This window comes from Epinephelus lanceolatus, chromosome 1 (assembly GCF_041903045.1).
Source record: "Epinephelus lanceolatus isolate andai-2023 chromosome 1, ASM4190304v1, whole genome shotgun sequence".
NCBI lineage: Eukaryota > Metazoa > Chordata > Actinopteri > Perciformes > Serranidae > Epinephelus > Epinephelus lanceolatus.
The window spans coordinates 21,019,315-21,045,565 of NC_135734.1; the positions used below are offsets into that span (position 1 = coordinate 21,019,315).

General features: G+C 44.5%; 1 protein-coding gene across 17 annotated transcripts in view; it reads right to left on the reverse strand.

Annotated features, from left to right (window-relative positions):
• Nucleotides 1–2,279: 2,279 nt before the first annotated feature.
• magi1b (membrane associated guanylate kinase, WW and PDZ domain containing 1b) overlaps nucleotides 2,280–26,251 on the reverse strand; it is a 172,378-nt gene continuing 148,406 nt past the window's right edge. For 10 of the 17 annotated variants that reach the window (XM_078167297.1, XM_033626926.2, XM_033626928.2 and 7 more), the window contains 9 exons: nucleotides 20,924–21,015; nucleotides 20,128–20,320; nucleotides 18,482–18,853; nucleotides 16,411–16,614; nucleotides 13,267–13,360; nucleotides 12,431–12,518; nucleotides 11,454–11,597; nucleotides 8,109–8,247; nucleotides 2,280–4,422 (listed from right to left, as the gene is read on the reverse strand). In XM_078167297.1, coding sequence (XP_078023423.1) covers nucleotides 3,176–4,422; nucleotides 8,109–8,247; nucleotides 11,454–11,597; nucleotides 12,431–12,518; nucleotides 13,267–13,360; nucleotides 16,411–16,614; nucleotides 18,482–18,853; nucleotides 20,128–20,320; nucleotides 20,924–21,015 — 2,573 coding nt within the window. In that variant the 3' untranslated portion in view covers nucleotides 2,280–3,175. Of the gene's footprint in view, nucleotides 4,423–6,280; nucleotides 6,361–7,909; nucleotides 8,248–11,453; nucleotides 11,598–12,430; nucleotides 12,519–13,266; nucleotides 13,361–16,410; nucleotides 16,615–18,481; nucleotides 18,854–20,127; nucleotides 20,321–20,923; nucleotides 21,016–26,251 lie in introns of those variants that run through there. The other 7 variants (XM_078167298.1, XM_078167301.1, XM_033626927.2 and 4 more) reach the window with 3 other exon arrangements.

The window sequence follows — 26,251 nt, forward strand, 5'->3', positions numbered from 1 at the left end:
AGCAACAGACGTCAAACAGGTAGACCAAGGAAAACATCAGCAGTTGATGACAGAAACATTGTGAGAGCTGTAAAGAAAGACCCTAAAACAACTGTTAGTGACATCAGCAACAACCTCCAGAGGGCAGGAGTCAAGGTATCACAATCTACTGTTCGCAGAAGACTTCATGAACAAAAGTACAGAGGCTACACCAGATGATGCAAACCACTCATTAGCAAGAAGAATAGGAAGGCCAGGCTGGAATTTGCCAAAAGGTACAGAGATGAGCCTCAAAAATTCTGGGAAAAAGTTTTATGGACTGATGAGACAAAGATTAACTTTTTCCAAAGTGATGGAAAGGCGAAAGTTTGGAGAAAGAAAGGATCTGCTCATGATCCCAAACATACAAGCTCATCTGTGAAACACGGTGGAGGGAATGTCATGGCTTGGGCTTGCATGGCTTCTTCTGGGACGGGCTCTTTCATCTTCATTGATGACATGATAGCAGCAGCAAAATGAACTCAGAAGTCTACAGAAACATTTTGTCTGCTAATTTAAAGAAAGATGCAACCAAACTGATTGGGAGATCCTTCATCATGCAGCAAGATAACGACCCAAAACACACTGCCAAAACAACAAAGGAGTTCATCAGGGGCAAGAAGTGGAAGGTTTTAGACTGGCCAAGTCAGTCTCCAGACTTAAACCCAATAGAGCATGCATTTTACCTGCTGAAGAGGAGACTGAAGGGAGTAACCCCCCAAAACAAACAACAACTGAAAGAGGCTGCGGTGAAAGCCTGGAAAAGCATCACAAAAGAAGAATGCAAAAGTTTGGTGATGTCAATGGGTCACAGGCTTGATGCAGTTATTGAAAGCAAAGGATTTGCAACTAAATATTAAGTCTCATTCACTTTAATCTATTTTAAGTTTATATGTTCCAATACTTTTGCTCACCTAAAAATTTTGTGTTCCATTACAAATAATGCTATCTTCTAAGCTGTGTATCAGATCCAGATGTAAATACCTGGAAATAAAAGCTGAAATGTTGATCTCTTGTCTCATATTCATCTTTTGATGTCAAACCCAAATGTTTTCAGTCTACAACAAAAGTAAACGAATTGGACTCACTGTTTCAATACTTTTGGAGGGCACTGTATGTTTCTACAGTAGCCCAGAATGGACAAACCAAACACTGGCTCTGGATAGGGCTAGTCAGTGTTTTTACTGGTTTATATCACTGGGTCTCTTTGTGAGAGGAGACCTCTGCAGATAATTCAGCCCCTGGTAAAAACCTCCTTAACGTCTGTATCTTACGCTTTAGAGAAAAGGTGAGCACACATTAGCAGGTGCTAGGTTAACGGCCTGTCTCTGACATGCCAAACAGCATTGAAGAAACACTGATTTATAACGTGAAACTCCATTAATTAGTATTGTTAACTGGTTTTAATCACCTGGTGCATTTGTTTTGGAGAAGAGGAGACCTCTGCAGATAATTCAGCCCCTAGTAAAAACCTCCTTAATGTCTATATCTTAGAAACACTGATTTGTAACATGAAACTGCTTTATTCAGTGTTGTTACCAGTTTAAATCACCTGGTGTGTTTATTTTGGAGAGGAAGAGACCTCTGAGGATAATTCAGCTCCCAGTAAAAACCTCCTCCGTCTAAATCTTAAGTCTTAAATAAAAGGTCAACACACATTAGCAGGTGCTAAGCTAACGGCCGGACTCCAGCCTGCCAAACAGCATTGGAGACACACTGATTTATATCATGAAACTGCTTTATTCAGTGTTGTTACCGGTTTTAATCACCTGGTGTGTTTATATTGGAGAGGAGGAGACCTCTGAGGATAATTCGGCTCCTGTTAAAAACCTCCTCCGTCTAAATCAAGTCTTAAATAAAAGGTCAACACACATTAGCAGGTGCTGGGTTAACGGCCCATCTTTGACATGCCAAACAGCATTGGAGAAGCACTGATTTGTACCATGAAACTGCTTTATTCAGTGTTGTTACTGGCTTTAATCACCTAGTGTGTTTATTTTGGAGAGGAAGAGACCTCTGAAGATAATTCGACTCCCAGTAAAAACCTCCTGAACAATAAACACTGGAAGAAATTCTACCATGGAGAAGTTTAAGCTGGTTGCAACACTGTTTGAACACTGTTTCTTTCACACAATGTATTTGTAGTTTGTAGTTACCCTTTACACTCAGTGTTTGTATTGTTAAAATACCTTAATGATTAAAATCAAATCCCAAAATGATTCAAATGGCTGTGAGACTGAACCAAAACAACCACACACTTGTTTATTCATTGAATATATTATTTTATTTTAACATCATCATCATCATCATCATCATCATAGTTTAACTTTTAATTTTCCCTTCATTCATTTAAAATGATCACCTCTGAATGTACACATACTGCAAACTGTCAAAAATATACAAACAAATGCAGGCTTGTGCTATAGTCTGGTCAAATGTCTAAAAAACAGTGGCACTGGGGAGAGAGAGAGACAGAGAGAGAGAGAATGAAGGCGTGAGGGAGAAGAAGAATAAGAGAGAATAAGAGAGAGAGAGAGAGAAAGAGAGAGAGAGAGAGAGAGAGAGAGAGAGAGAGAGAGAGAGCGAGAGAGAGAGAGAGAGAGAGAAGAGACATTGAAACCGGTTAAAGACATGCACAGCATCATTGTGAGCACCGGTTACAGTGATCCAGGTGCGCGGTACTTCCATGGGATCCTCGTGGAAAAGTACATACATTTCATCATCTGACAGTGCGGCACAAAATGCCCGTCACTTATCAAATCAAAAACAAAATGTTGCTCGTTAATGGAACTGTTAGGCACATCATTGTTTTTTATGGTTTTACATTTTCTGGAAAAGTCTGAGTTACTGTAAATGTAGAATGCTTAAACAAAAAACAAACAAAAAAAAAAAACAAGAAAAAAACACAATTAAAAAAGAAAAAAAAAACAGCTTTCAAAAGTCATTTTGGAATCACTGTCTTGTTAGTAACTCAACATTGTTACATAATGGTGTGTGTGTGTGTGTGTGAGTGTGAGTGTGTGTGTCTTGTCTGGTGTGTGTATCTATGCATGTGTGTGTTCACAACTGGGTGCGTCTGTGTAGAACCAAGTGGTAATGTGAGTGAGTACTTGAGGTGTTTGTGAGTAGTGGCTGTGACTGGCTGACAGCCGTCCATTCAGATGCTCAGGTCTTTGGGGCTGTCCTTGTAGGTCTTCTTGGGCTCAGGGATGGTGGATGTGCGACTGGTGTTGGTCTTAAGCGTGCTGTAGTACTCTCTCACCTTAGCCGCAACAAAATTGTCATCGTCCTCTTCGTCCTCCGAGTCTTCCCTTCTGGAGCTCCTGTATGGGGAGATGTCTCGACCCAGGCTGCGGGCTCGGTAAGGTGGCTCGGGGGAACTATCTCGGCTGTAGCGCCCACGCCTGTCCGTCCTCTCAGGTGAACGCCCCCTCAGCAGCGAGCTGTACCTCTTGTAGGCTGAATCTGAGTCGGGGGTGCGCACTCTGGGTAAGGTGGTGTCTCCGAAGACGTCTCTCTGGCCGCGGGATGCCACATCCCTCAGCAGGCTGTCCCCCCTGTAGGCTCTCTCCATGGAGGAGGCTCTCGCCAGCAGACTGTCCTCCCCGTACAGGCGCTCATCCCTGCGCAGCGGTGGTAGCGCGACCTCCTTATTCAGGCGATCCAGGGCTGGGGGCTCACGGAGGATGCTGTCCTCAAAAGGGAAGCTGGGTTCAGGAGTCTTGGGTGGCTCCTTCAATACGGCCTCTTCAACATTAGGCTTCTCGTTGTTGCGGCTTGGTCTGTCTGGGGAGGCGTACCGGCGGTAGGGTTCAGAGGAGTGGGCGTGGCGTCTGGTGGGGGAGTGGTGCCGAGAGTGGTGGGGGGACCTGTGGCGGCGAGGCGAGTGGCGGCGAGGCGAGCGGTATGGAGAGCGGTATGGAGAGCGATAGGGCGAGCGGTGGCGGTGATGAGAGGAGGAGTGGTGACCGTGGCGTCTGTCGGGGGAGCGGTGGCGGTGTCCCCCGTGGCGGCTATCCAAGGTGTTGTCTGCACTGCGTGACCGGCTGTGCCCCTTGTCAGGTGAACGATGGCGACTACGGTGGTGCCCGCTGGAATGGTGGCGGTGGCCATCACTTCCCTTATCATCCTTCTTTTTGAACAGCTTGTACACGCCCTTCCCCTTGGACTTTTTCCCCTTGCTGGTTCTCTTGTTGGGGGAGCGGTGGCGGTGGTTGGAATGGTGGTGCTTGCCGGTGCCGGTAGAGTGGCCGGTCGGCTCCTTCTTGCTCCGGGATGATTGTTGGGGTTCTGGTGGGTTGCTTGACTCCGATGGCGCATTGGTTGGGGGCAGGGTGCTCACTTCCGCAGCGTTTTGTAACCCTGAGGCTGGGTTGGCTGCGACGCTGTCGTTGGGGCTGCCGTCTGTAACACAGTGTGAGATACAGACGAGGGCACGGGGATCAAACATGCATCTAGACTCTGAAATCTCCTGTCTGCTTTCACATTAACCATGCTAAATCACTCAGACATGAAGCTGAGAACATTTCCAATGGAAGCCATTCTGATGTTATAATGCCAGCAAAGATGGCTCGTTGTTAGATGGCACAGCGACAGCCAATGGTACAACATTAGTGTAGCTTACTCATGAGAATAAAAGGCAGTGACACAAAGGCAGCCAGTGCTCGAAGAGACTTATTACCCACAACAAACCTGTTCCCAGGTCAACCTGGGGTCACCTCTCTGAAGCAGAATGGGACTGGGCCGGTTGGCGGCTGGACTGGAGGCTGGTTACGGTCAATGTGCTGCATGTTGATGATGCTGCTTGACTGTACTGATTAGCCATGCTCTTTCATGCGCTGTCATGATACCTTAGACACTTGTAAACCAAGTAAAATGCTCAAAATGATATCAGAAATCTACTGCTTGTCTTGGTAAAATGCCACCTAAAATGCAGAATAAGCATCTGCAGTTTAGGCAGCATTTTATCAAGACAAGAACAATTACATATTCTACACAATTTTACATCAATTTTGCCTGTGTTACCTTAAAGGGACAGTTCACCCCACAATCATACTTTTCCTCTTACCTGAAGCGCTATTAATCAGTGAAGATTAATTCGGTGTGAGTTGCCAAGTGTTGGAGAAAGCAGCTGTAGAGATGTCTGCCTTCTTTCCAATCAAATCGAACTAGATGGCACTCAGCTTGTGGTGCTCAAGCGCCAAAAAATGTATTTGAAAAATTCAGCAGCAATGTCTTTTTGAAGAAATTATGATGAGTTAATCAAGGTGACCCACAGACCTTTGTTAGCATTTTCATGTAGGAGCTATTTTCTTTCTACACCTGCCAACCGTATCACTGTGCAGCAGGAAGCATGCATCTACTCATGGATTAGAGATTTACGACAGCATGAGAGATAAACATTAATGGGGTCCTCCTCGGATGTGCTGTGATGTTAGCTAGATCAGTTGTGCTAGGTGAGCTAGCAGTAGATGCACGCTTCCTTCTGCGCAGTGATGTGGTTGGTGGGTGTAGTTTGTTAGAAAGAAACTGCTCACAACAAGGTCTGTGGATTATCTTGAGTAACCTGGTCATGATTTCTGGAATGAGACATTGCTGTTGAGTTTTTACTTTTTGTGTGTGTGTGCTTTGAGCACCACAAGCCAAGTGCCATCAATTTCCACTATCTGTGATAGCAGGCAGACATCTCTGCGGCTGATATCTCCAACACTTGGCAACTCACACTGAACCAATCTTGATTGATAAATAGCACCACAGGTAAGAAGAAAATGTGTTTGTGATTTTGGGATGAGTTGTCCCTTTAAGGAAACTCATCCAATTAATCTCACTAAATCCTCGACATATGCAGCCACCACATTGCTTTGTTTATCAGAATCTTAAGATTAAACCTTACAGTAATTCTACCCACTTCTACTAGTAAATACATACTAAAGTTGATCTTGGATGGTCTAAATTAGTGTGAATATCTAAACTAACTGACAAGAACAAACTCATACTCTTTCACCTCCAGACGTGATAGCCAAAGGTTAAATGTCACTGGTGCATACATTTGCATAAAGTATCCATAACAGCGGTTACGGCAGCGGCGGCACTGGCAATGTATTTTGGGTGGATGGATTTGTATGTATGGAGTAGAGCATGGGCATGGGTGAGTTGAGGCCACACCACACAAATTTCAGGATGGAGAAAAGAGCAAGACAGAGCGAAAGAAGGACAGGAAGTAGGAGGGAAAGCCAGACGACAGGGGAGGACAGTTACAAACCGTGGTCTGATTTTGGAGGACAGAGGCCTCCCCCATCTTGTCATTTCTCATACATGCAGTGAGAATGGGAGCGACCATCCCTGAAGGAAGACAAGAGCCCAGCGCAATACGGGAAGAAGGAAAGATAAAACAAACAAACAAAAAAAAAGACAGAAAGACAAGAGCACAGGGTTTAGATCTCTTGGAGCCAACTTGAAGGAAGAAAAGGAGAATTATTGTGTTGATTTTTCAATGAAAAAAAAAAGTGTTTATTTGATCATTGAGTCATTCAGAATAAAGAGACAGTCCAGGAAATTGCCCAAACCCTTCAGTGGAACCCATCAGTTACAGAGAAAAGTCCACACACACACACACACACACACACACACACACGCTCTTACACACTAAACCCACACACACTTGAACATGTGGACACAGAAGCAGCAGAAACCCAAAACCCAAAATAATAAAGACAGTGAGGCTCGCACACCCACAACAACAGCGTATGAAGCAGTTTTACATTGCTGACAGAAATCAAAAAGAAATACTGGCAAGACTGTCGAAGGTGGTGCCAACTAAAAAGTACAAACAATGATCCAAAATATACAAGTTCACATGATGTCATATCGGTGCAGGTTAAGACAGCACATTCTTGGCGCAAATAAAATTACATTGACGAACTTTTCAAGAAGACAGGCAAATGTATCTCCACTCAAAAACAAATTATAAAAAAAAAACAAAAAACAAAAACAAAGCATTTATGATGACTCGTGACTATCAATCAAAACTGTCAATACGGTAAAAAAAAGAAACGTTCCATAAATATTATGGAAAATAGACAAAAGGAAGAAAAAAAAAATCCAATGTACACTTTCGACAAGTTTCATGCAGCAATAGACTTTTATCCATTAATATGTGGCTTCGATCATGGCTCTGTACACGGAACAAAAATACTTGTAAAAATGCCTCTATTCTTTTCATTACTGTACAAAACGTCTATATAATTGGAGCGACTCTTTTTCTTTTCGAATGGGGATGGGTGGAGTTCCTATCGTCACAGCTTTTCAATGACATTAACAGTGGGTGCAAATAAAATCCATGGATTAGTGAATAATGTCAAGCACAGTATAGTGAGATTTTCCTCTTGGAAATGGCAACAAAAAAAGCATCAGACTGCCTTTTCTTCTGAATACAGTTCTCACTTAAAACCCTTAAGAGTTCAGTAGCTTACATTCACCTTCAATAAATATCATAAATAAGTTTGTGTCACGTCCTAACCAAAGCTGCGAGATGTCCCATTGTTACCATGGGATGCACTGGATCAAGTTTCTTTTCCTCTTAGCGCTAAATTAGAGTTTAATGAGGATTTGGAGCCCTCAGTAACACTTCTTACTCACAACCAACACTGATTTTTCACTACTCTGGTCATTCAAACCCTGTAAACAGTTTCTGTTTTCATGTAACACTGAAATCAGACCCACTACCTTTCTGTAAAGTCCCAGCAGAGTGCTTTTGCTCAGTGGCCAGAAGGTGAAAAGTGACAGCGGGATGACATGGAAACTGAGAGCAGGTGACAGCAGGAGGGGGGCAACAGCACCAAGAGGAGCAACCGCCACCCCTGCTTCTTCCCCCAAAAATCCCAAAGCCCAGTAGTGACCTCCACCAGAAAGAGACCCAAGACCAACCAACCCCTTCCCCCTCCCTGATGGGTTTGCCCCAGGGATGGGTGAAGGGTCCTGGGAGGGTTATATAGTTCTTTCCCCTTCGACCCACCAACCGTCCACTGGGTGTCCCGTGGCTCAGGGCGTGAAGATGGGGGAGAAGGGAATGTTTTCGTAGATTGACCCACCATATTCAGGCACAGAGCCATCACCCCTCTTGAGCACCAGATGGACGCGCCGGCCTCCACTCTTGATGAGCTCGATGGCTCGCGCGTGCTTCATGCCCTTGGTGCTCTCGCCATTGATCTCCAAGATTTCATCGCCGACCTACGAGAGAGGAAGGAGACCGGGAAGGAGAGGAGAAGAGAGGGAGGAGGTGACAGGTGGGAGGCACAGAAGAGTGACAGAGTGACAGGTGAAGGTGGAGGAGAGAGGAGGTAAATCAGAGGGGAGAAAAGGAGAGGCAGCAAAAGCCAGAAGAAGGAGAGGAGACAGCAGTGCAAGACAGAATGCAGAAAACAAGTGACAGTGGGGGAGAGAGTACACAAGAGGAAAGATGAGAGGCACGGAGGTTCAAAGGGACACGGTGACAGCAGAAGGGAAGGAAAAGGGAGGACAGATTAAGGAGAAGTTATATATTGAATCCTCCAAATGGTAAACCGCATAACAGTATCTTTTTTTTTTTTTTTTAAATCAACAGTTTCCAGAGAGGGCAAATTGCGTCAAAAAGCAGCAACTGTGACGCCGAGAGAGGAAAACGAGAGAGAAGGGGAAAAACAGGAGTCAGAAGAAACACTTTTTGCTTCCCGATTCTTTGCCTCCACGCCTCAAGTTATCTGACAGTGCTGTCTGCGCCGAGGGAATTCCTCTCTGGCAGAATATGGATCTCTCACTGACACCTCTCTCTGCCTCACAGGGCTTCTGCTAATAATAGCTCTGCTAATAGGGTGCATAAACACAAATGTATATATTCATATATGCACGTAGGAATGTGCTAATACATGCACAACCACACACTTCCCAACTGTAGCATAGGAACATTAACTCCCTATAGCTCACATACATACAGTATTTGCCAACAGGCTCTCTGCATATGTCTTACATGCAAACACATAGGGGAGAACCAATTAACCCTACATTGTATATTCAATCAGGCAGCCCAGGGGAAGTTCTACTAACTGTGCAATTAATCAAATTAAAGGTTAAATGTAACAGTTTCCTGACAGCTTTTGCAGCACGTATGAATGCCACGCTATTAGCTATTTAATTAATTAAAATGGAACATCTTCTGTTCACAGACATGCTCCATGACTCTGCAGCGTTTTCCTCGTGTTTTGATATTGCACTCACACAATGAACCTTTTACGTGCCCAAGCCTGGAGGCGACTGTGTTTATATTCAGCGAAGCATAGCTTACAGTAATTGGGGGTGTACACTATGCACAAGCAATTATATTGATAGATAATATTATTCTGATGTCTGTTAAGTCTATGAGGCACTATCATCAGCCCCCCTTTGGTAATCAACACAGGCTTAGACTGCACCTGGAAGTAGGAAATGATCATATCAGAATTGGCACACAACAACAGTCGAAACATAATGGCTTTTGAGGAAATTGTGTGGAAATCTGCAGCGCTGTCCAAACCCCATATTTTCAATTTTGGTGATTTTTCGGGCAAACTGGAGGATTAAGTGTTCCTTTGTAGGTTGAGAGAATTCTCCGGCTTCTTAAATGAAATAAACAATTTAAAAACCCCTTTGGATTATCTGAAAAATGTACTGTTACAAAGCTGGAGACAAGACAGTTTTTCTGAGCTTATAAAAAGTTGACATCTTGGAGACACATGCAAACGGCTCTCACACAGCTCATTCATACTGTAATACTGGAGTCCTATTATTCCCCACTATCTCCTTCTTACTGTCTGTTGACATTTACAGAGATCACAAGCAAGTAATGTCCTGATCGAGAAATCCCTTGGGTATGTTGCTCAGCCAAAACAGCCCAAGTGGACAAAAAAACCCAGGGGTTATTTTGGGTGGATGGAAGAATGCAGCTTAATATTGCTATAACTCATTTGCAAATAGTCCAGTTACATAACGATTACTGCTATCAGACCTGCATATAACCTTTGTTTAATAAAGTCCCATCGAGACTAAGGTCTCATTTTCAAGGGACACAAGAGTACACAGAGAAATATAAAATATTTATAAGTCAATATAATGTTAAAGCAGCAAATTAGCACTGCGCTTCCACAAAGTTGTGAGACGTGTGAGAGACACATTCAAAAAGAGTTCCTGACTTCTACATGCTCAAGCTCCAAAAACACTGGATCCTACAATGCTCATAATTGCGAGTCATTAGCTCCTTTCATTAGACTTTCAAACTCTACAGCCCAAGTTTGTAAAGCAGACTTTGTGTTTTAAATTTGCAGTCTCCGAACCCAAGCAGAGCTAACCCTGATGACACCATCTGAGGTTATTTTCTCAAACCTCGGCAAACTCCTCCAGAGGCACATTAATACAACTGTTTTCAGAGGCGGGGTAGTGGTATTACTTCCTAAGACAAGTAAACTGAAATGTGCAAACTGAAAGTGCTGCTTTAAAGGGACAGATTGGATTTTTTGAATTGGGGTTGTATGAGGTACTTCTCTATAGTCAGTGTGTTTCCTACAGTAGATGACAGTGAGTGAGCCCTGAGTTTGGAGAAGCAGACAGGAGTACCAAAATGGAAGCTAAGCAATTTACTGCTGTGGACAGGGGCATGAGCAAAACGTATTCTAACCATTTAAAAAAAATCACTGTTGGTTACCTTGCTGTCAGACAGCCCTCTCTGATAGGAAACTGAAGCTCTTATATTGCTCTTTTCAAAGCTACCAGAGTCTGTTGACGAAAACAGTAATTTTACCCCATAGAACTGGTCTAGTGCTGCCTCCATCAGTTAGATTGTGTAATTGTGTGGCTCTGATGAATTCAAACAAACTTTTTAAAACACCAAAGTCACACAATAACACAAACTAATTAACCGATCTAGGCAGCGAAAGACTAGCAGCTCCCGTGTTCAGTGAGGTAAAATTACTGTTTTTATCAATGGAGTCTGGCTTTGAAGAGAGAATAGATAAGTTTCAGTTCAATTCTCCGCCAGAAAAGGTATTCTGACAGCAAGGTAAAGCAGTGAAAATAATCTAAATATAGCGTACACTTCAACTAATATTGATTTTCTTTAAGTGGGACTGCTTCTGTCTACAGCAGTGTATTACTTAGCTTGTGTGTCGGTACTCGTGTCTGCCTCTAAACTGGGGGCATGACGACCGTCCTCTACTGTATATACTACCCCAACAATGGATACAACCTCACTTCCAAAAGATTCAATCTATCCTTTAACAACAAAACTCTTCTGATATGAAAGTTCCTGAGAAAAAAAGACATAACAAGCCAAGCCTGTGGCATCTTCTGTGTGTCTAGACAGCTCTTTATATTTGGAAACATTGATGATGTTTCGGTGTGTGTATGCTGTTAGTACACTGTGTCCATACCCTCATCTTTCCGTTGCGGACGGCCGCTCCGTCCTCAGCTAGCCTCAGCACGTACAGGTCCATGTTGTATTCTCTGCCTCCCCGCAGGCTGAAGCCAAAGCCTTTGTTGTCTCGCTCCAGGTCCACTGAGTAGAACTCAGCATCCTGATGGAGATGGACCACACACACACACACACACACACACACACACACACACATAGAAAGAGAGGGAGGGAGGGAGACATTTGCATCAAGGTTTGTGATTCAGATTTGAAGTGTGTGTGTGTCCTTTGAAGTGGGCTCCTATTTCGGGAGCATGGGACAAATGCCACCTTCAGGAAAGTCACACCTATTTAAAAGGTGTGCCAGACTGTGTGTATGTGTGTGTGCCTGCGTGTGTGTGTATGTGTGTACATGCATATGCTCAGGTGTAAGGATGCTGAATTATTGATGCCTTGGGCTCTAGGTGGACAAAGAGAGAGGGCACAGATAGAGAGAGACAGAGAGAAGGAGAGAGGGGCCGGGCACCACAAGGACAGGCAGACAGCCACAGCAGCTCCTGTCTTCACGCCCTCCTAATCTCCTCTGCTGAGGGATCAATGCTATCTGTGCGAGCCATCACCACACCGCCAGATTAATTCAGCAGTGAACACAGTGGACTGAGGGGTTACTTTGAAAGCAAACAGGCTTTCCTTAATGCAGGGACTCCGATAACGCCAGCAGGCGGACGAAAACGGAATAATAAATAAATAAAAATGCACTTTGCTTGTCCTTGGGAAGGTGGGTGGGTGGGTGTGGATAGGTTGATGCATGAAGGGACAGAGGAGGAATGGGTGCAATAACCAGCCGGATGGATGTATGAAAAGACAAATGTGGATGTGGGGAGGAAGTTGACAGGACGGATGGATAGATTGCTGGGTTGTTTGATGGAGACGTGCGACGGACGGATGTATGAATGAAGTGACTGGTGAAATGATGACTGGAGCGTCCTTCCTTACCTGAGCTGAGACTTGTGTCGGGGGTTGGGGAGGAGGGCCTTGTGGTGCTTTGAATTCAAATGATTCCTGTTTTGGTTTGGTGTTGTTCCTGCGGCAGAGAGATAGCAGCAGTCTGTGAGCCTGTTTACACCTGGTATTAACATGTATCTTAGGTGATCGGTTCACAAGTGGACAAAGCTGGCAGTAGGCACGCATGCACCCAGTATGTCCCGGATGCATCTTTACATCTGGTGGCTAGGCCTCATATGGCTACATCTGGGCCGCATATGGCTACATTCTTTTAGAAGTGTGCTAATGTGTCCTGGGCCACATAGGCGGAAGTATATACTCATTTGTGCCTCAATGGCCTTGTTTTAAAGTGTGAAAGAACAAGAAGAAGCCGTAACAGAAAAGCGACAACACTGAAGAAGAAGAAGCAACGACAATAGGCAAAATGGATTCCTGTGGGCGGAGTACACATGGAATATGCTGCCTGATTTCAATTTGGGCCGAAGAGTCAGAACAGCAGAAACTGGATGCTTCAAAAAAGCAACACTTCACCTGCTGAAACCCAGGGCAACGACAGCAATAGTGACAGTATGTACCTAGTCTGAGAATCAAACTTGAATTGTATCAAAAGCAGCAACGCAATTTCTTTGCCACTTGTGATCCGATCACCCAAGACCCATTTAAAAACTAGGTGTAAACCCAGTCAGAGCTAAATATAATAAAATCACTTATGGAACACGTTTCAGAAAGTTAAGTATGACTTTAATCTAAATATTTTTGACACTTGGTCTAAAAAACAACATTTTACTGCCATTTTAAAGGACTTTATTTCCCAATGTGCCCCTTACCTGGCCTCAGGTGCAGCCTGTTGCTGAGGTGTGTGAGTGGTGGTTATAGTGGCGATCTTCTCCGCATTGGTCAACAAAGACGCATTTGACGACTCTGAGAAGGGAGAGAAAAGTAATTTCTTTTCATGTTAACCAGTGTAAGGCTTTGATTTTTCACACAGCCTGAGAACCTCTCTTCCTCATGCAAATACAAAAACCCTCCTCGCTACACTGAGCACATTTTATTGACATGTGCTTTTTTTTTTTCATACAGCCTCTAATCTAATACATTCTAATTTCTATAGAAATACTCCAATAGAAGTGTCTCTGGAGTCCTGGAAGACTCTTTGTAATGGGATTAAATTCATATTTCACACATGGAACACTTCTCATTTTTCAATGTGAACAGTGGTGCAGATTTAGCAGCTGTCAGCTACAAACATTAGCTGACCCACAGGGACCATCGCCAGCCTCCAGGCCTCCTCCATCACTAAGCCAAGATCAGGGGCACCAGAATAATACAGCAGTTCACATTTGTGAAATCAGTCATTTCTGTTGTGGTGAAACTGTGTTTCTTTTCCAAAAGGTGTTCATCTCACTGTAGACTGAAGGGTCTTCTGTCTGCCTGTGAATTGTCAGACAGGAAACATGCACACTTGCAGCCACTGGGGACGTAAAAGCTCCTGGTTATTCTTTCTTTTATCTCAACACTGATTCACTCATTTTGTGTTATCAATGAATCATGCTGGGCTGCAACAACAAAAACAGAACGTTATATTCCTCTTGCTGCATAAAGAAACCTCTCTTCTCCTTAACAACCTTATCTTTCTCAGCTATTTACAGGTATCCTTGATTCGATTACAACTCTCCACTCTCTTCTAAGTCCCCCACTCACTATTCCTCTCACGGTCAGTTCCCCTCTCATCTATTCATCTCCTCCACCTCCACCAGTCCCCTTAGAGCCTGTTGGCTTAACTCTTCGATTGCCCGTTGCCCACGAGGCACAAAGTCAACCAGTCAAGCTGCAGTGTGGGTGGAGCGAGAACCTTCTGGTTCTGGATGTATGCGAGTGTGTGATGATCGTTTCAGCTTGGCGCTCGGCATGACGCCCATGCTGAAAAAAAAAACCACCCGTAAGAATTTCTGGCATCAACCGCGAACTGTGTTGCAATCTCACATATTTTCGGTTGCTCATTTTTCACTTTCACAGCCTCAAATTTGTCCCCGTAAACCCTGATTCGCCCCTCCATCTGCTCATTTGCATAACCCACTCCTTCCATTCTGGTGCCTCTCTCCATTTATCTCTCCTCCAACTGTTTTCTGTCTGGAAATTAAATCGAATAAGCTCTGTTTCTCTCTGTCTTTCCGTTCCGCTCGCGACCCACCGCCTCTTTTCTCCCCACTCGCTTAAAAACATTCACATAGCAAAGAAAAAGCACTGAGCTGTTTCTGTAATTTGTCTCTGGCCCTGGCAATATGCCCTCCCAGACCGGGCTGGGAGGGAGAGCAGGTACAATCAAAATGAGAAATTCAGGAGAGGGAAAGAGAAAGAGGAGTGGACGGGGAGAGAAAGGGAGAACAGATAAGAGAGGTGGGAGGGCTGTACTACACAATATACCCCAGCTTTTGCAATAAAAAAAAGGCACATCATATCACCTCAGGCACGTCTGTCTCCCTTCTCATACACAATAGGAAGCAATGAGGTGAGCTTGGTCTGCGCGCCTCAAGTCTATGCTGCAGAGACATAAGCTTTGATAAAGGCATTAGCTGTCTGTGCATGCATTACTGTGCAGCAGCAGGAAGAGTTCCTGTTTTCCTTGTCACTGCAGAAGTGTTGAGCATCAGTCGCTACAAAACTCCATCTGTGTTCCCACACGGGGGAGAGGTGAGCTCAATGGAAAGGAGCTGAACCTGACTTCACCTTGGAAGAACCTCTTGTGATGTATTCATGTCAGAAAGTTTAGACAAGATTGATCCACACAAAAATAGGCATGCTCAGTCATGTGTAAACAGAGGCTGAGAGAACAGTCACTCAGAGACACAACTTAGAAACACAAGCCACAATCTTTTCCTGTCACTCTCTCTGTCTCCGTGTCAGACGGCATCTGTTTGTTTGACACATGCACATAAACACAAACCAGAACTTTCCGATAAAGCATATCCAGTTATTTCTCTCCGACGCCTTCTCTCTTACTCTCTGTGTCTTCTTGGCAGAGCAATTTTGGCTCACTGTTCTCATCAAGCGCTTCGCGGTGGAAAAAAAAAAAACCTCTTCATCCATAAGAAGTGAGCCGGAAAAAGCAACGAGCGGCGGACAAATAGCTCCAATTTCTAGCAGTGCGCAGGTTGACAGCGAGTATCGCCTTCCTCGCACACACACATACACTTAATTAAACAGCGTTTGTGAAGCATGCCAGGGTGATCTGTCAGCACAATGTAGTGAGAGCTCTCAGCTGCACTGCACAACATACAGTGTGCACAAACTTTTCCTTAAAACCACTTTGACAAAAAAGATACACCCACATATACAGAGGAAGGTTTGCATCTCTCTCCCTCCCTCTCTCTCCCTCTCTCTCTCACACACACACACACACACACACGCACACACCTATCTATCAGTTAAAAGTGCGGGCATGCCAAAGGCAGAAACGCAAAAACTAGGAAAGTTCCCAAATACCCCAAAGAAGCAGTTCTGTCAACACTGCGGGGGTGTTCCAGTCACTTTGAAAGCAAGTGAAGAAACTGCAAGCTTTATATAACACTACAGTGCATACATAATAACCACTCAGGAAAGTGATGACTTGTCCTGCTCCTCAGATACACTCAGACTACGAAATAAAACTAACAATAGTTGATGATTGTGTGGTTGCAAAATTTGGCAGTCCTACTTGGACAACCTTCATGAACAAGCTCTTAATATTTTGGTGAGATATGAATTTTTGGCTGAGAGCCACCGACTGAGTGGGATACTGTCAGAATGTGCTGGCTGGCAATATCCCACGCTGTTGCAAGGACCTTGAAGGCACCTTTAAGGACCCTGAGGTTGCTGGGTGCCCACTCTGGCAACAGTTCATCAAGTAAATCGAGGCTATTAAACAAATAAAATCTCAAATGATATTAAACCACTCTGTAAAGTGGAGTCCTTGACTGTCATTATCTACTCACCGTCTCCAGGGATGATGCGTAGTGTGACGGTGTTCCCGGCCTCCTTGATGAGGTTGACGATGTCAGAGTGGGACTTGTTGGTGATGGAGCATGAGTTCACGGCCAGGATGCGGTCGCCGACTTTCAGCTTCCCGCAGCGGTCTGCCGGGCTCCCCTCGATGATGCGCCCTATTTTGTGGGGCATGGCCACACATGCATTGCCAGCTATGGTCACCATCGACATGTTGGAATGTGTGATTTTGTGTGTGTATGTGTGTGTTTGGAGAGAGAGAGAGAGGAGGGAAAGGAAATGGGAAAGGGGGAAAAGGAGTAGAAAAAGAGGATCAGAAAGTTAAGGGTTAATTCACCGACAGCCAACAGCCAGCCGAGCCGCAGTCACTGAGAGAAGCTGATCAGAAAAACGGCAGAACGTAATGCAAGCGTTGGCAAAGAAGGGCAAATGTGCTCTGCGAAGAAATAAGAGAATCTGTTATACCGTCATTCTGAAAGCTTTCCTGTATTTCTTTAAGAAATCATTGAAAAAACTATTTCCAATGTGTTCATCCGCCTCCCCCCTCTCTGCCTAAAATGGGTATCATTATTATATTTGCATGAGAATCTCTCAGCAGCAGAAAGCTAATAATGAAAAAAACTGTGTTGTGTCGTCTGCAACCCAAACACCTGCACCTGCAGAAAGTTGGGGACGACAAACATACATCAGAGCTGACATCTCACCAACTACCCTGAGGTCTCTCTGTTTCTCCTCCTCCCTCGCGCCCTCCCTCTCCCCCTCTGTCTGCAGTCTGACATCAGTCACTGCAGAGAAAAAGAGCGTGCAATCACTCCTTCCTTTCAAACTCTTCCAATTTCTCCCCTTCAACGGCCTTCCTCTCTTTTTATTCCACTACAAACTTGTCTAACCCTGACCTCCTCCTGTCTTTCTAACTGAATCTAGCTGTAAAATATTGAGTGGAACAGTAAATGACAGAGAGAAGAAAAGAATGACTAGGTTGCTGTAGCATTTCTGAGCGATATAAAGTGCTTTTTCAAATACTAACAGTATGTGTGGACTTGGTTTCATGTAACCAATGGGTTTCCATTAGAGTTTATGTGTCAGGTCAAATCAAATAAAGCGTATCTGCAGGCCCATGCGTTCGACTCTGGCCTGTGAAAAAGGCGCATTGCCACTTTGTAAGCCAACCTGGAAAGTTGAGTATTTTTCAGGCCTTTTGAGTCCACCCACACTGACAGAGATAAGAGCACAGAGAAGAGTGGAATGCCATAGTGGTGTAGGCAGAGAGCCATGGCAGTAGGGCAAAGAGTGCGCCGCATAAAGAAGACACTACTAGTTTGAAAAAAAAAAGCAAAGTGGAGTCAATTTGAACGGCTTTATATGGGGATGTGCGAGATCAAACAGTAAACACTGTCACATCTGAGTTTCAATGATACAATTATGCCGCTATGAGCTAAGTGATGCAAAATAACCAAAAATGTAGACAAGGGGATATTGAGTCTCTGATGCTGCGTTGTAAAATAAATAAATATTATTCACACCGATCACTTCCCCTATTTATCCTGCTCGCAGAGCTCATTCTCATTATGTTGTCATTAGGCTTTTAGTGCCAACCTGCTCAGCAGAAGCCATTTAAGTTCAGCTGAATAATACAAATGCCTTATGTAAGACCCACTTCACTTGTGATCAATTATGAAAGCCTTGTGCGAGTGTAGCAGCAGCTGCGGGCGAAGAAAGGGTTTCAGTGTCTTGGTCTGACAGGCTCAGACGAAAATGAGAAAGAAGAACCACTTCTTTGAAGAGTGTTGGTATTGATCCGGTGGGACTGTAAATAGCCAGAATCGGTGCTGGTTGTCAGGCTATTTAGTGTTTGGTGGTTTTATGGATGATACAAAAGCAGCCCATAAAGGAGATAGGAAGATAAAAGGCCCCAGTGATGAGGAGAAGCCAAGAGTGTGTTTCATGTTGTGCTGAGTGGAACTGATTTTGCCAATATTTGTATGTGCAATCAACAACTGTGTGCCTGAGGGTATTTTGTAATTTAAAACACTCATAACAGAAAAGGGTGGCACGTCTTACCGAAGGTGGTGCCAGCTTCGGGCCGCGACACCGAAGAGACGATGACAAAACCGAATCCTTCGTTCTCGCCGCGGCGGATCTCCACGTCGTAGGGCTGCAAGGCGGAGGAGGCGTTGGAGATGACATTGGGGGGCTGAGAGGCGGTGGTGGGGACTGCTGTAGCGACCACAGTGTTACCGCTGCCTCCTGCCCCTCCGCCCCCTCCCCCGCTGCCAATGCCCGAGGTGGAGCCGCTGCCGGAGCTGACAGTGTTGAGGGAGTTCTGGCTGCCCTGTGGGGTGCGCTTCCCTATCTCCTCCGTCAGGCTGGGCGCCTGGGTGCTGCTGTGGTGGGAGGATGCCGGCGATGGAGGCACATCTCCCTCTGCTTTAACTAGAGGTGGCAGGAGGAGGACAAGGTGAGAAAGACGCAGATATACAGTGAAGGTGGGAGAGGAAACGGTGTGAATCACAAGAGAGGAGAAAGATTTATGGACGGAATAAAGAGGAACAAATTGTGGACAGGGAGGTGAGACAGAACAGATTCAGGAGATGACACGAGAGAAGATCAGCAAGAGAATGAAGGGAAACAGATAAGTATTAGGCCGGACAGTGTTACACAGCAACTTCAGGAGATAATAGAACAGAAAAAGCAGAGTAAGAGATTGCTGCATAATAAGGCAAGATACGACAACACAGCAAAATATTACATCATCTGCACAATCTAAAAAGAATAAAAAAGATTGTAAATAAACACGAGCACTTTTCTCTCTGAACACAGCGAGTTTACGCTGATATGATAAAAAGACAAGCTGGCAAGACAGCTTGGGCAGAAGAGCCTCTCCAACAATCGCTCCTCTGATCTGTTTTGAACAAAAGATGGACTAAGGACGCGGCCTGCCTGTTGTATCTGGACATTTCATTCCATATTTCATTTCCTGTGCAGCTGCTCACGGAAGGCGCCTCATATTGTCAATGCTCTGAGGCAGACGGGGAGCAGCAATGCACTAATGTCTGGCCGCTGTCATCGGGCCGAAGGTTGACCACCCTCTCCATCATATTTATGGCCCTTTCTTTATCGCCTGCTGAGGAGCAGGGTGGAGCTGAGCAGAACGGTGAAATGGGTGGGGGCGTTTGCTCACAGTAGCGACTGAGCTCTTCCAACCATTACACACCCAGACTATTACAGAGGAAGGCAAGCCCATAGCACATAGCAAGCACGTCCCCAGGCCCCTGATGGAATAGCGCTAAATATAAATGGGGCCCTTGGCAATGTAAAGTGCTTCTCGACAACTGAAAACTGCAACATATAACTGTAATCATATAACAGAGTCAGATACAAATGAGGAAATATGATACTGGTTAGAAAATGGATTCACTGAATCATTAAATACATTGCTGATAAAATATGAAACAATTTCTGACATGCTCAAATATGTTAACAGCAACCTCGAGAAAATGTTTTATTAAATCAATTTATATTTATCCATCTATGTATAGAGGGATTTGTTGAACATCGACTTTTCTGAACCTGTCAGCAGGTCTCTGATACCCCTTTTCTACTATTGCAACTAGTTTTTTGGTTCGCTAGATACCAGAGCTACTTTGGTGGCAAAGGGGTTTGACAGGCTAAGCTGCTCCCTCATCTCCATCCCTCTCCCTTCTTACCGGCATAGTTGGTTTTGCGTCGCACAGTGAGGTTGACGTGGCCCTGCTTGGCAGCCTGCTGCATCAGTTGCACCACCAGTTGGTGAGACTTGCCCACCACTGCTGTGCCGTCCACGCATATCAGTTCATCGCCGGATCGCAGGCGTCCGTCCTCGTCTGCCGCACCATACTTCACTATGTGTCCGATGTAGATCTGAAAAACAAAGCAGATGGAGACTTGTGAGACTGTGTGAACACATGTAGATGATAAACACATAGAGATAGATACTCTGCTGTATTCATATATATATATATATCAAATAATAAAAAGATGTCCTGGCTGTTACAGCAGGCATAGAGTTGGCATGATACGCAGGTCTGCTCCAATTTAAACCTTTACTCTTTCTCCCAGCCTGCTACAGTAGTCGCCCCAGCTCTAAGGTAAATCATTATTTCTTTTTCCTTCAAAAAACGCACTGCAGGCCAGTGAACAAGAACAAACAATTTTGCCTCTTTAAGAAAGGGAAGAAAAAAGTGGTGTGTTTGCGAGATGGGTGGTTTTCTTCTTGCGTTGGCCAGATCAAAGAGAAACTGTGCTGTAAAAATCACTGATATGAAGCTGATAAGAAACTCAGCACAGGAGACGGAGAAATAGAAAAACAGACCCTATAGACGCTGCGAAGAAAGCAGCCATTTCATCAATCAGGTTACTGAATCCTGTCAGTTCTACTTTATACATTTCACATAAATATTGAAATTGATAAGCAAACTAGAGACAATAGGCTGTGAAAGACAAAAGAGTGCGAGAGAGACTCACCGGCTCTCCTGGCTCATTGCCTCCGAGGATCCTGAAGCCGAACCCTGTGTCCTTCCTCCACAGGAAAATGTCCTGCTCTTGGAAGTCTGGAACTGTAAAATCAACAGAGCACCATTAATATCTCTGCATTAAAACAAACAGCCAGCCCAAGGGGACTTCCTGTGCCCTGCACCAGCACAGGAAGAGCTCAGCACCAGCATGCCGTCAGCCATATAGTAGAGTCCCTCAATATCACCCTACGTAGTCACAATTTCATGCTCAAGCTTTATCATAAAAAGGGCTGCAGACAAAGGTATGGCAATAATGGATGCACCCATTGTTCTCGGGGAATCAAACCACCCGACTGCTTATGTCAACATGCAAATATTCATCCTCCCAACTGTTCCAAGCTTTGTCACTAAGATAGCACTTTGCACAAACAATCTGTCTGGAGGCTTTGGGAAAAGAACAAACAAGTGATCCATCAAAAGATAAAAAGGATCTATTTTGGGTAAAGAGCATAGGTATAGAGCTTAAATAAACTGTCAGAAGCCAGACAGGCTGCCAAAACAATTCAGAGCACCCTCAATCACTGCTGCCATAATTAGAAATGATCAGGGTGAAATTCCACTCTGATGTCTGAAATAGCTCAGTTTTATGTTCTCTGAGCTTTTTAGAGCGTTCTCAGTGACGTTCCCACAGACTGGACGTTACTATTTGAATGAACTCCACTGTTTCTTTTATAAAGTGACATGGAACTCCATTTCTACTCCTCCATATGTTGAAGAGCTCTTCCCACCCAACACAGGTGCTAATACATGCTCCAATAAGCTATATATTATTGAGTATGGCTAGTTCACACTCCAGTCCTATGCACAAGAGAGAAAAGCAAGTGTGTGCAAGTCACCATAAAAGGTGCTGTTCTATGAAACAACAAATGACAGCTCATGGTTAATGTATCAGTAGAGATGTGAGGGGGGTTATCTTAGTGTACACATTAGCTTCTTTTGAGTTAAGTGTGACAGGGCTGTATGATTGATCATTGAAAGATCTTAATTTGATTCAGGCATGTACACAATCTCATTACTTACGGAGAGCGATTTTGATATATTTCCTTTGGAGAGTTGCGTATTCAGAATGATATGTATATGATACATATAATATTATGTCTCTACTGCAGCACACACAAATGCACTTCAAGCCTGACAGACTCTTAGGGTGCATTCACACCAGGATGGTTTGGGGGACTCGGTTCGACTGGGCAGGGAAAGCCGAAAAATTTCACACCTTCATTTGGTTCGGTTCCCTTTCACAATGCACTTTTAAAAGCGGACCAAACCGCCTGGACAGCTGCTCGTTTGGAGTCTGTATTGCCTGAAACGACCACTGACCAGGAAGAAAAAAAGCATGAGGAAGAAGAAAACCTGGCTCATCAACTGGCCAGGACCGGAAACGGAAATTCTTCCCCTTCAGCCAGCTTGGTCACCACAAAATCACCAAAGACCAAAATGCACCGTGCTCTACGTCACTTCCTCTCTTTGGTTCACTGGATAGTCCATTTGCATTGCACCAGGGTTCACTTGCAAGTGAACCGAGACCCCCAGTTTTCAAGTGGACCAGGGTTTGCTCGTTTGATCGGCACTAGAGTTTGAGTGAGCGGTCACACCACTTCAAAACGAACCGAACTATCCGTGGAAGCGGACCATGGTTTGTTTAAAGCGGACCAAATAGTGCCGGTGTGAATGCGTCCTTAGTGAATCTATTGCTCAATGAACACTCAACCTATTAAATTTGCCACAAATTTATCTGCGAAGTTGGGCTGGGTAGCCGCAAAGAGTGTAGGCCAGAAGTGTCCAAACTTTTTTGAATAAGGGCCAGATGAACGTGAAAATACCTGGGGGCCAACTGATTCTTGCATCAAATGGGTTTTTTAAAAAAAAGTGAGACAAATGCAACCTTTTTATCTTTTAATGAACTGTTACTACTTGATACCTGTCTACAAACTGTATGATAGTCCTATCATTGTGAGGTGAAGGGTAAAAATGCAAAGTGATCTTGCTCGATTGAACAATATTGTGTCAGAGGTTTCCCCGCCATTACAGCTTAGACACCATTTGTCCAAATGTAAACACAATGTGGAGAGTACTGTTAGCTATTGAGCTGGCTAACTGGCATAATTCACGCCAACATATTTAAGCATATCTGGCAGTTGCTACACCTCATTGCTGTCCCACTCCTCACAACCTTCTTCCAACTAGCATCCCAGCTAATGTTAGCTAGCCACATGACCCGTCCTTCACTCCCTCTGACTGGCTAGTACTTGTTGCTTTGGTTGGTTGAGTTGGTTCGGATTAGGTGAGACAAGTGAGATTGGTTAGGGTCAGGGTGGGAATGACAGGATTAGCCTGTTCTCGGAACCCATCGGCTGTATTCGGCGCCTGACTTCTGGCAGACAGTGATACACCCTCTGGGGGCAGACCCCCGATTTTTTGGCATTCCGGTTTGATTTGGGCGGAGGAGGCGAATTTCCATTTCTGACTTTCGTTTATATATAAGTAAATATGCTGAACCATTGCAATGGATTCAGAGTTTGCAGTGACGGCAATTATGTTCCGCCTCGTTGGTTCACCGCACGGACCTTTTAACCTTGCAACAACTGCAGCTGGCTCAAACGTGATTGGTGAATATCACGCGGACTACAAACAGCCTACAACCGGAAACCAGGGCTCTTCCGCTCTTCTTCTGGAGGCAAGATCTCCGGGGTTTGCCTACAGACTCTACATTCACTGAATGTAGAGTCTGTATATAGAGACTGCCTGTTCTAGGCAGAGTAAAGCAGAGGGTCATGCCTTTGCCAACAGAGGTTAAAAACAAAACTCTCCTCCACTAGCATCTCAGCTAACAACACTGTTTTTATGATACATGCATGCACTGCGCGACAACAGAGCAACTGGTTAACACTAGAGAGAGACAAAAAGTCTAAATGTTTGCTTTGTTTCTTTGTAGAAAACTTTTACTGACAAGACATTCGATAGTGTAAATAGCAATGATTTGTTTTGGCTATAGAAGAAAAAAGCGCTTTCACTGAGAATCATGACCCCACTCTCTTTCTCAAGTGTGTGTATACCTTATCCACACATTCATGTTATGTTTATGCATTTGTATGGTCGCAGCTGTGTTGTACGGGCTGACAAACATGCACCTCTGAGTAAACTCCCGGGGAGATTTCCTTTTGCTCCAACAAAGGCCACCGCTGCCAAGGCCACTAAAGCCACTAAGAGGCAGTGGGGTGGCAGAAGGCAAAAACAGCCTGCTCCCAATCTGTTCCTTCAGTCAACAGTTTAAAATCCCTGAGGAATGAAGCTATCCCTTCCAATCTATCACAGTGTAACTGTGGAGGAACTGGGGGAGGAAAAGTCATAGGGTAACTGTCACATTCCGCACCTGCACTCTGTGGGGTCAACTGCACAGTTACGCCCTGCTCCTGTCGATTAATAGATCCATAAGTGATCCCCGCAGTGGGCATGAATCAATCAATATTTTACAAAGATGGACAGACCTGTGCAGAGCTATGAGCATGGACTGCAAATAACGAGCGCGGACGTTTCAAACAGTGAGGAAATTAAATTGGGAACAAATCAAAATGAAGGCCAATAAAGCGCAAGCGAGTTTCCTATCCTCTCTGGCCCAGATATTTTAGAGCAGGTAAATGCTGTGCGAGTTTTTGGGGGGGGATTTTTCTGCAAATGGAAATCGCTCACCACATGGTGTGTTTAAAGACCTTGATCTTGGCAGAACTTTTCATTACAGCGAATGTTGCGTAAAGAAATGTCTCTGCTGTAGCCGAGGCCTGAGCCCTATGGGGTGCACAGAGCAGGATTTTAGGCTGAGAGCTCAATACGGCGTGAGGAAGTGGAGGATTTACACCTGCTGGTACAGGTCAGCTGTCCCCCTTGTCATTTTCTCTGCGCTACTCTCTGCTTTTCTATTCCTCGGAATCCCTTGATCTCCCAAAGCTTGACCTTTCTCTTAACGTTTCTCTTTTACGTCCCATTTCGATGTTTCTGTCACATCTCTCATCGTTATCCTTTGTGCTGTCTTTGTAGCCTCCCCATTTGCACAGAGCAAACTGGCTCAGGCAATTTAGCAAACCCCTGTTGAGACTCCATCACTTTACGACAGGTGTGTCGACATAATCCCCCCTTCCTCTTGGTTTCTTCCACTCTTTATCACTATTTCCTTTTCAAATCAAACACTATTGTCCTCTCAGCCCTTCGCGGCAGCTTGCCAACAGGCGTCTGCACTACTAGCCCACGCTCAGCCCTTCTCTTCACAGTCTTTTTCATAGGCATCTAAATAATGAAAATCCCTGACAAGTGGCGCCTGGGAAAGTGATTAGATGTTAAGGTTTCTCAGCCCTTACAGACTCCTGTTTTTTCTCTTCCTCTCCTGTTTTTTTTTTTACTTGACAGCCGATCTGAGGGTTATTCTTTTTAATTGGAGCTATCCCCTCGCTTTGGCAAGGCTAGACAAGGAGGGGGGGGGATATGCAATCCACTGACATCCACTCCACTATTGCTGCTAATTATACGCCTGCGTGTCTCTTATGGGAAGTGTAGTGTAAAAGTGTGTCAATGGTGGCAGCGTCGACAATTGGACCATGGTGGCATCTACAGTAGTAGCTTTTAAACGACTGGACAAAGAACATGTGGGAGACTAGTACCCCTTGGATGCTTGTCGGAAATCAATGCTAACTTTGTAGCTTTGAAGAGCTGCTTTAAAGGGAATAACTCAACATTTTGGGAAATACATTTATTCACTTTCTTCTTGCAGCGAGTTAGATGAGAAGATTGATATCACTCTCATGTGTGTACGTTAAAGTTGCAGTGTGCAGTTATGGACAAAGATGGTTGATTGTTGAGTCTCATCCCCCTCTCCGCGCCAACCCAAAGCATAATGTGGTAATGATACTCAAAAATCAACTCCAGAATTGCAAACTCTGCCTTTAAATATAAAGAAAGAACCAGCGGGCAATTAGCTTAGCCTAGCACACATACACAAAGCAAATAAAATTTGCTAACCTGCCCTACAGAGTAAAACAAATCTGCCAACCATGTCTTGTTTGTTTAATTCGCACACGTACAGAAATGTAAAAACTTCTTTGAACAAAGCCAGGTTGACTGTTTCCGTCTGCTTCCTGTGTGCTAAGCTAAGCTAAGCTAACTGCCTTCTGATTCTAGCTTTACATTCAGTGCACAGATATGCGAGTGGTATCGATCTTCTCAAGACAATGAATGAGCTGATTTCAGAAAATGCTGAACTACTCTTTTAATTAAACATTTAAAAGAA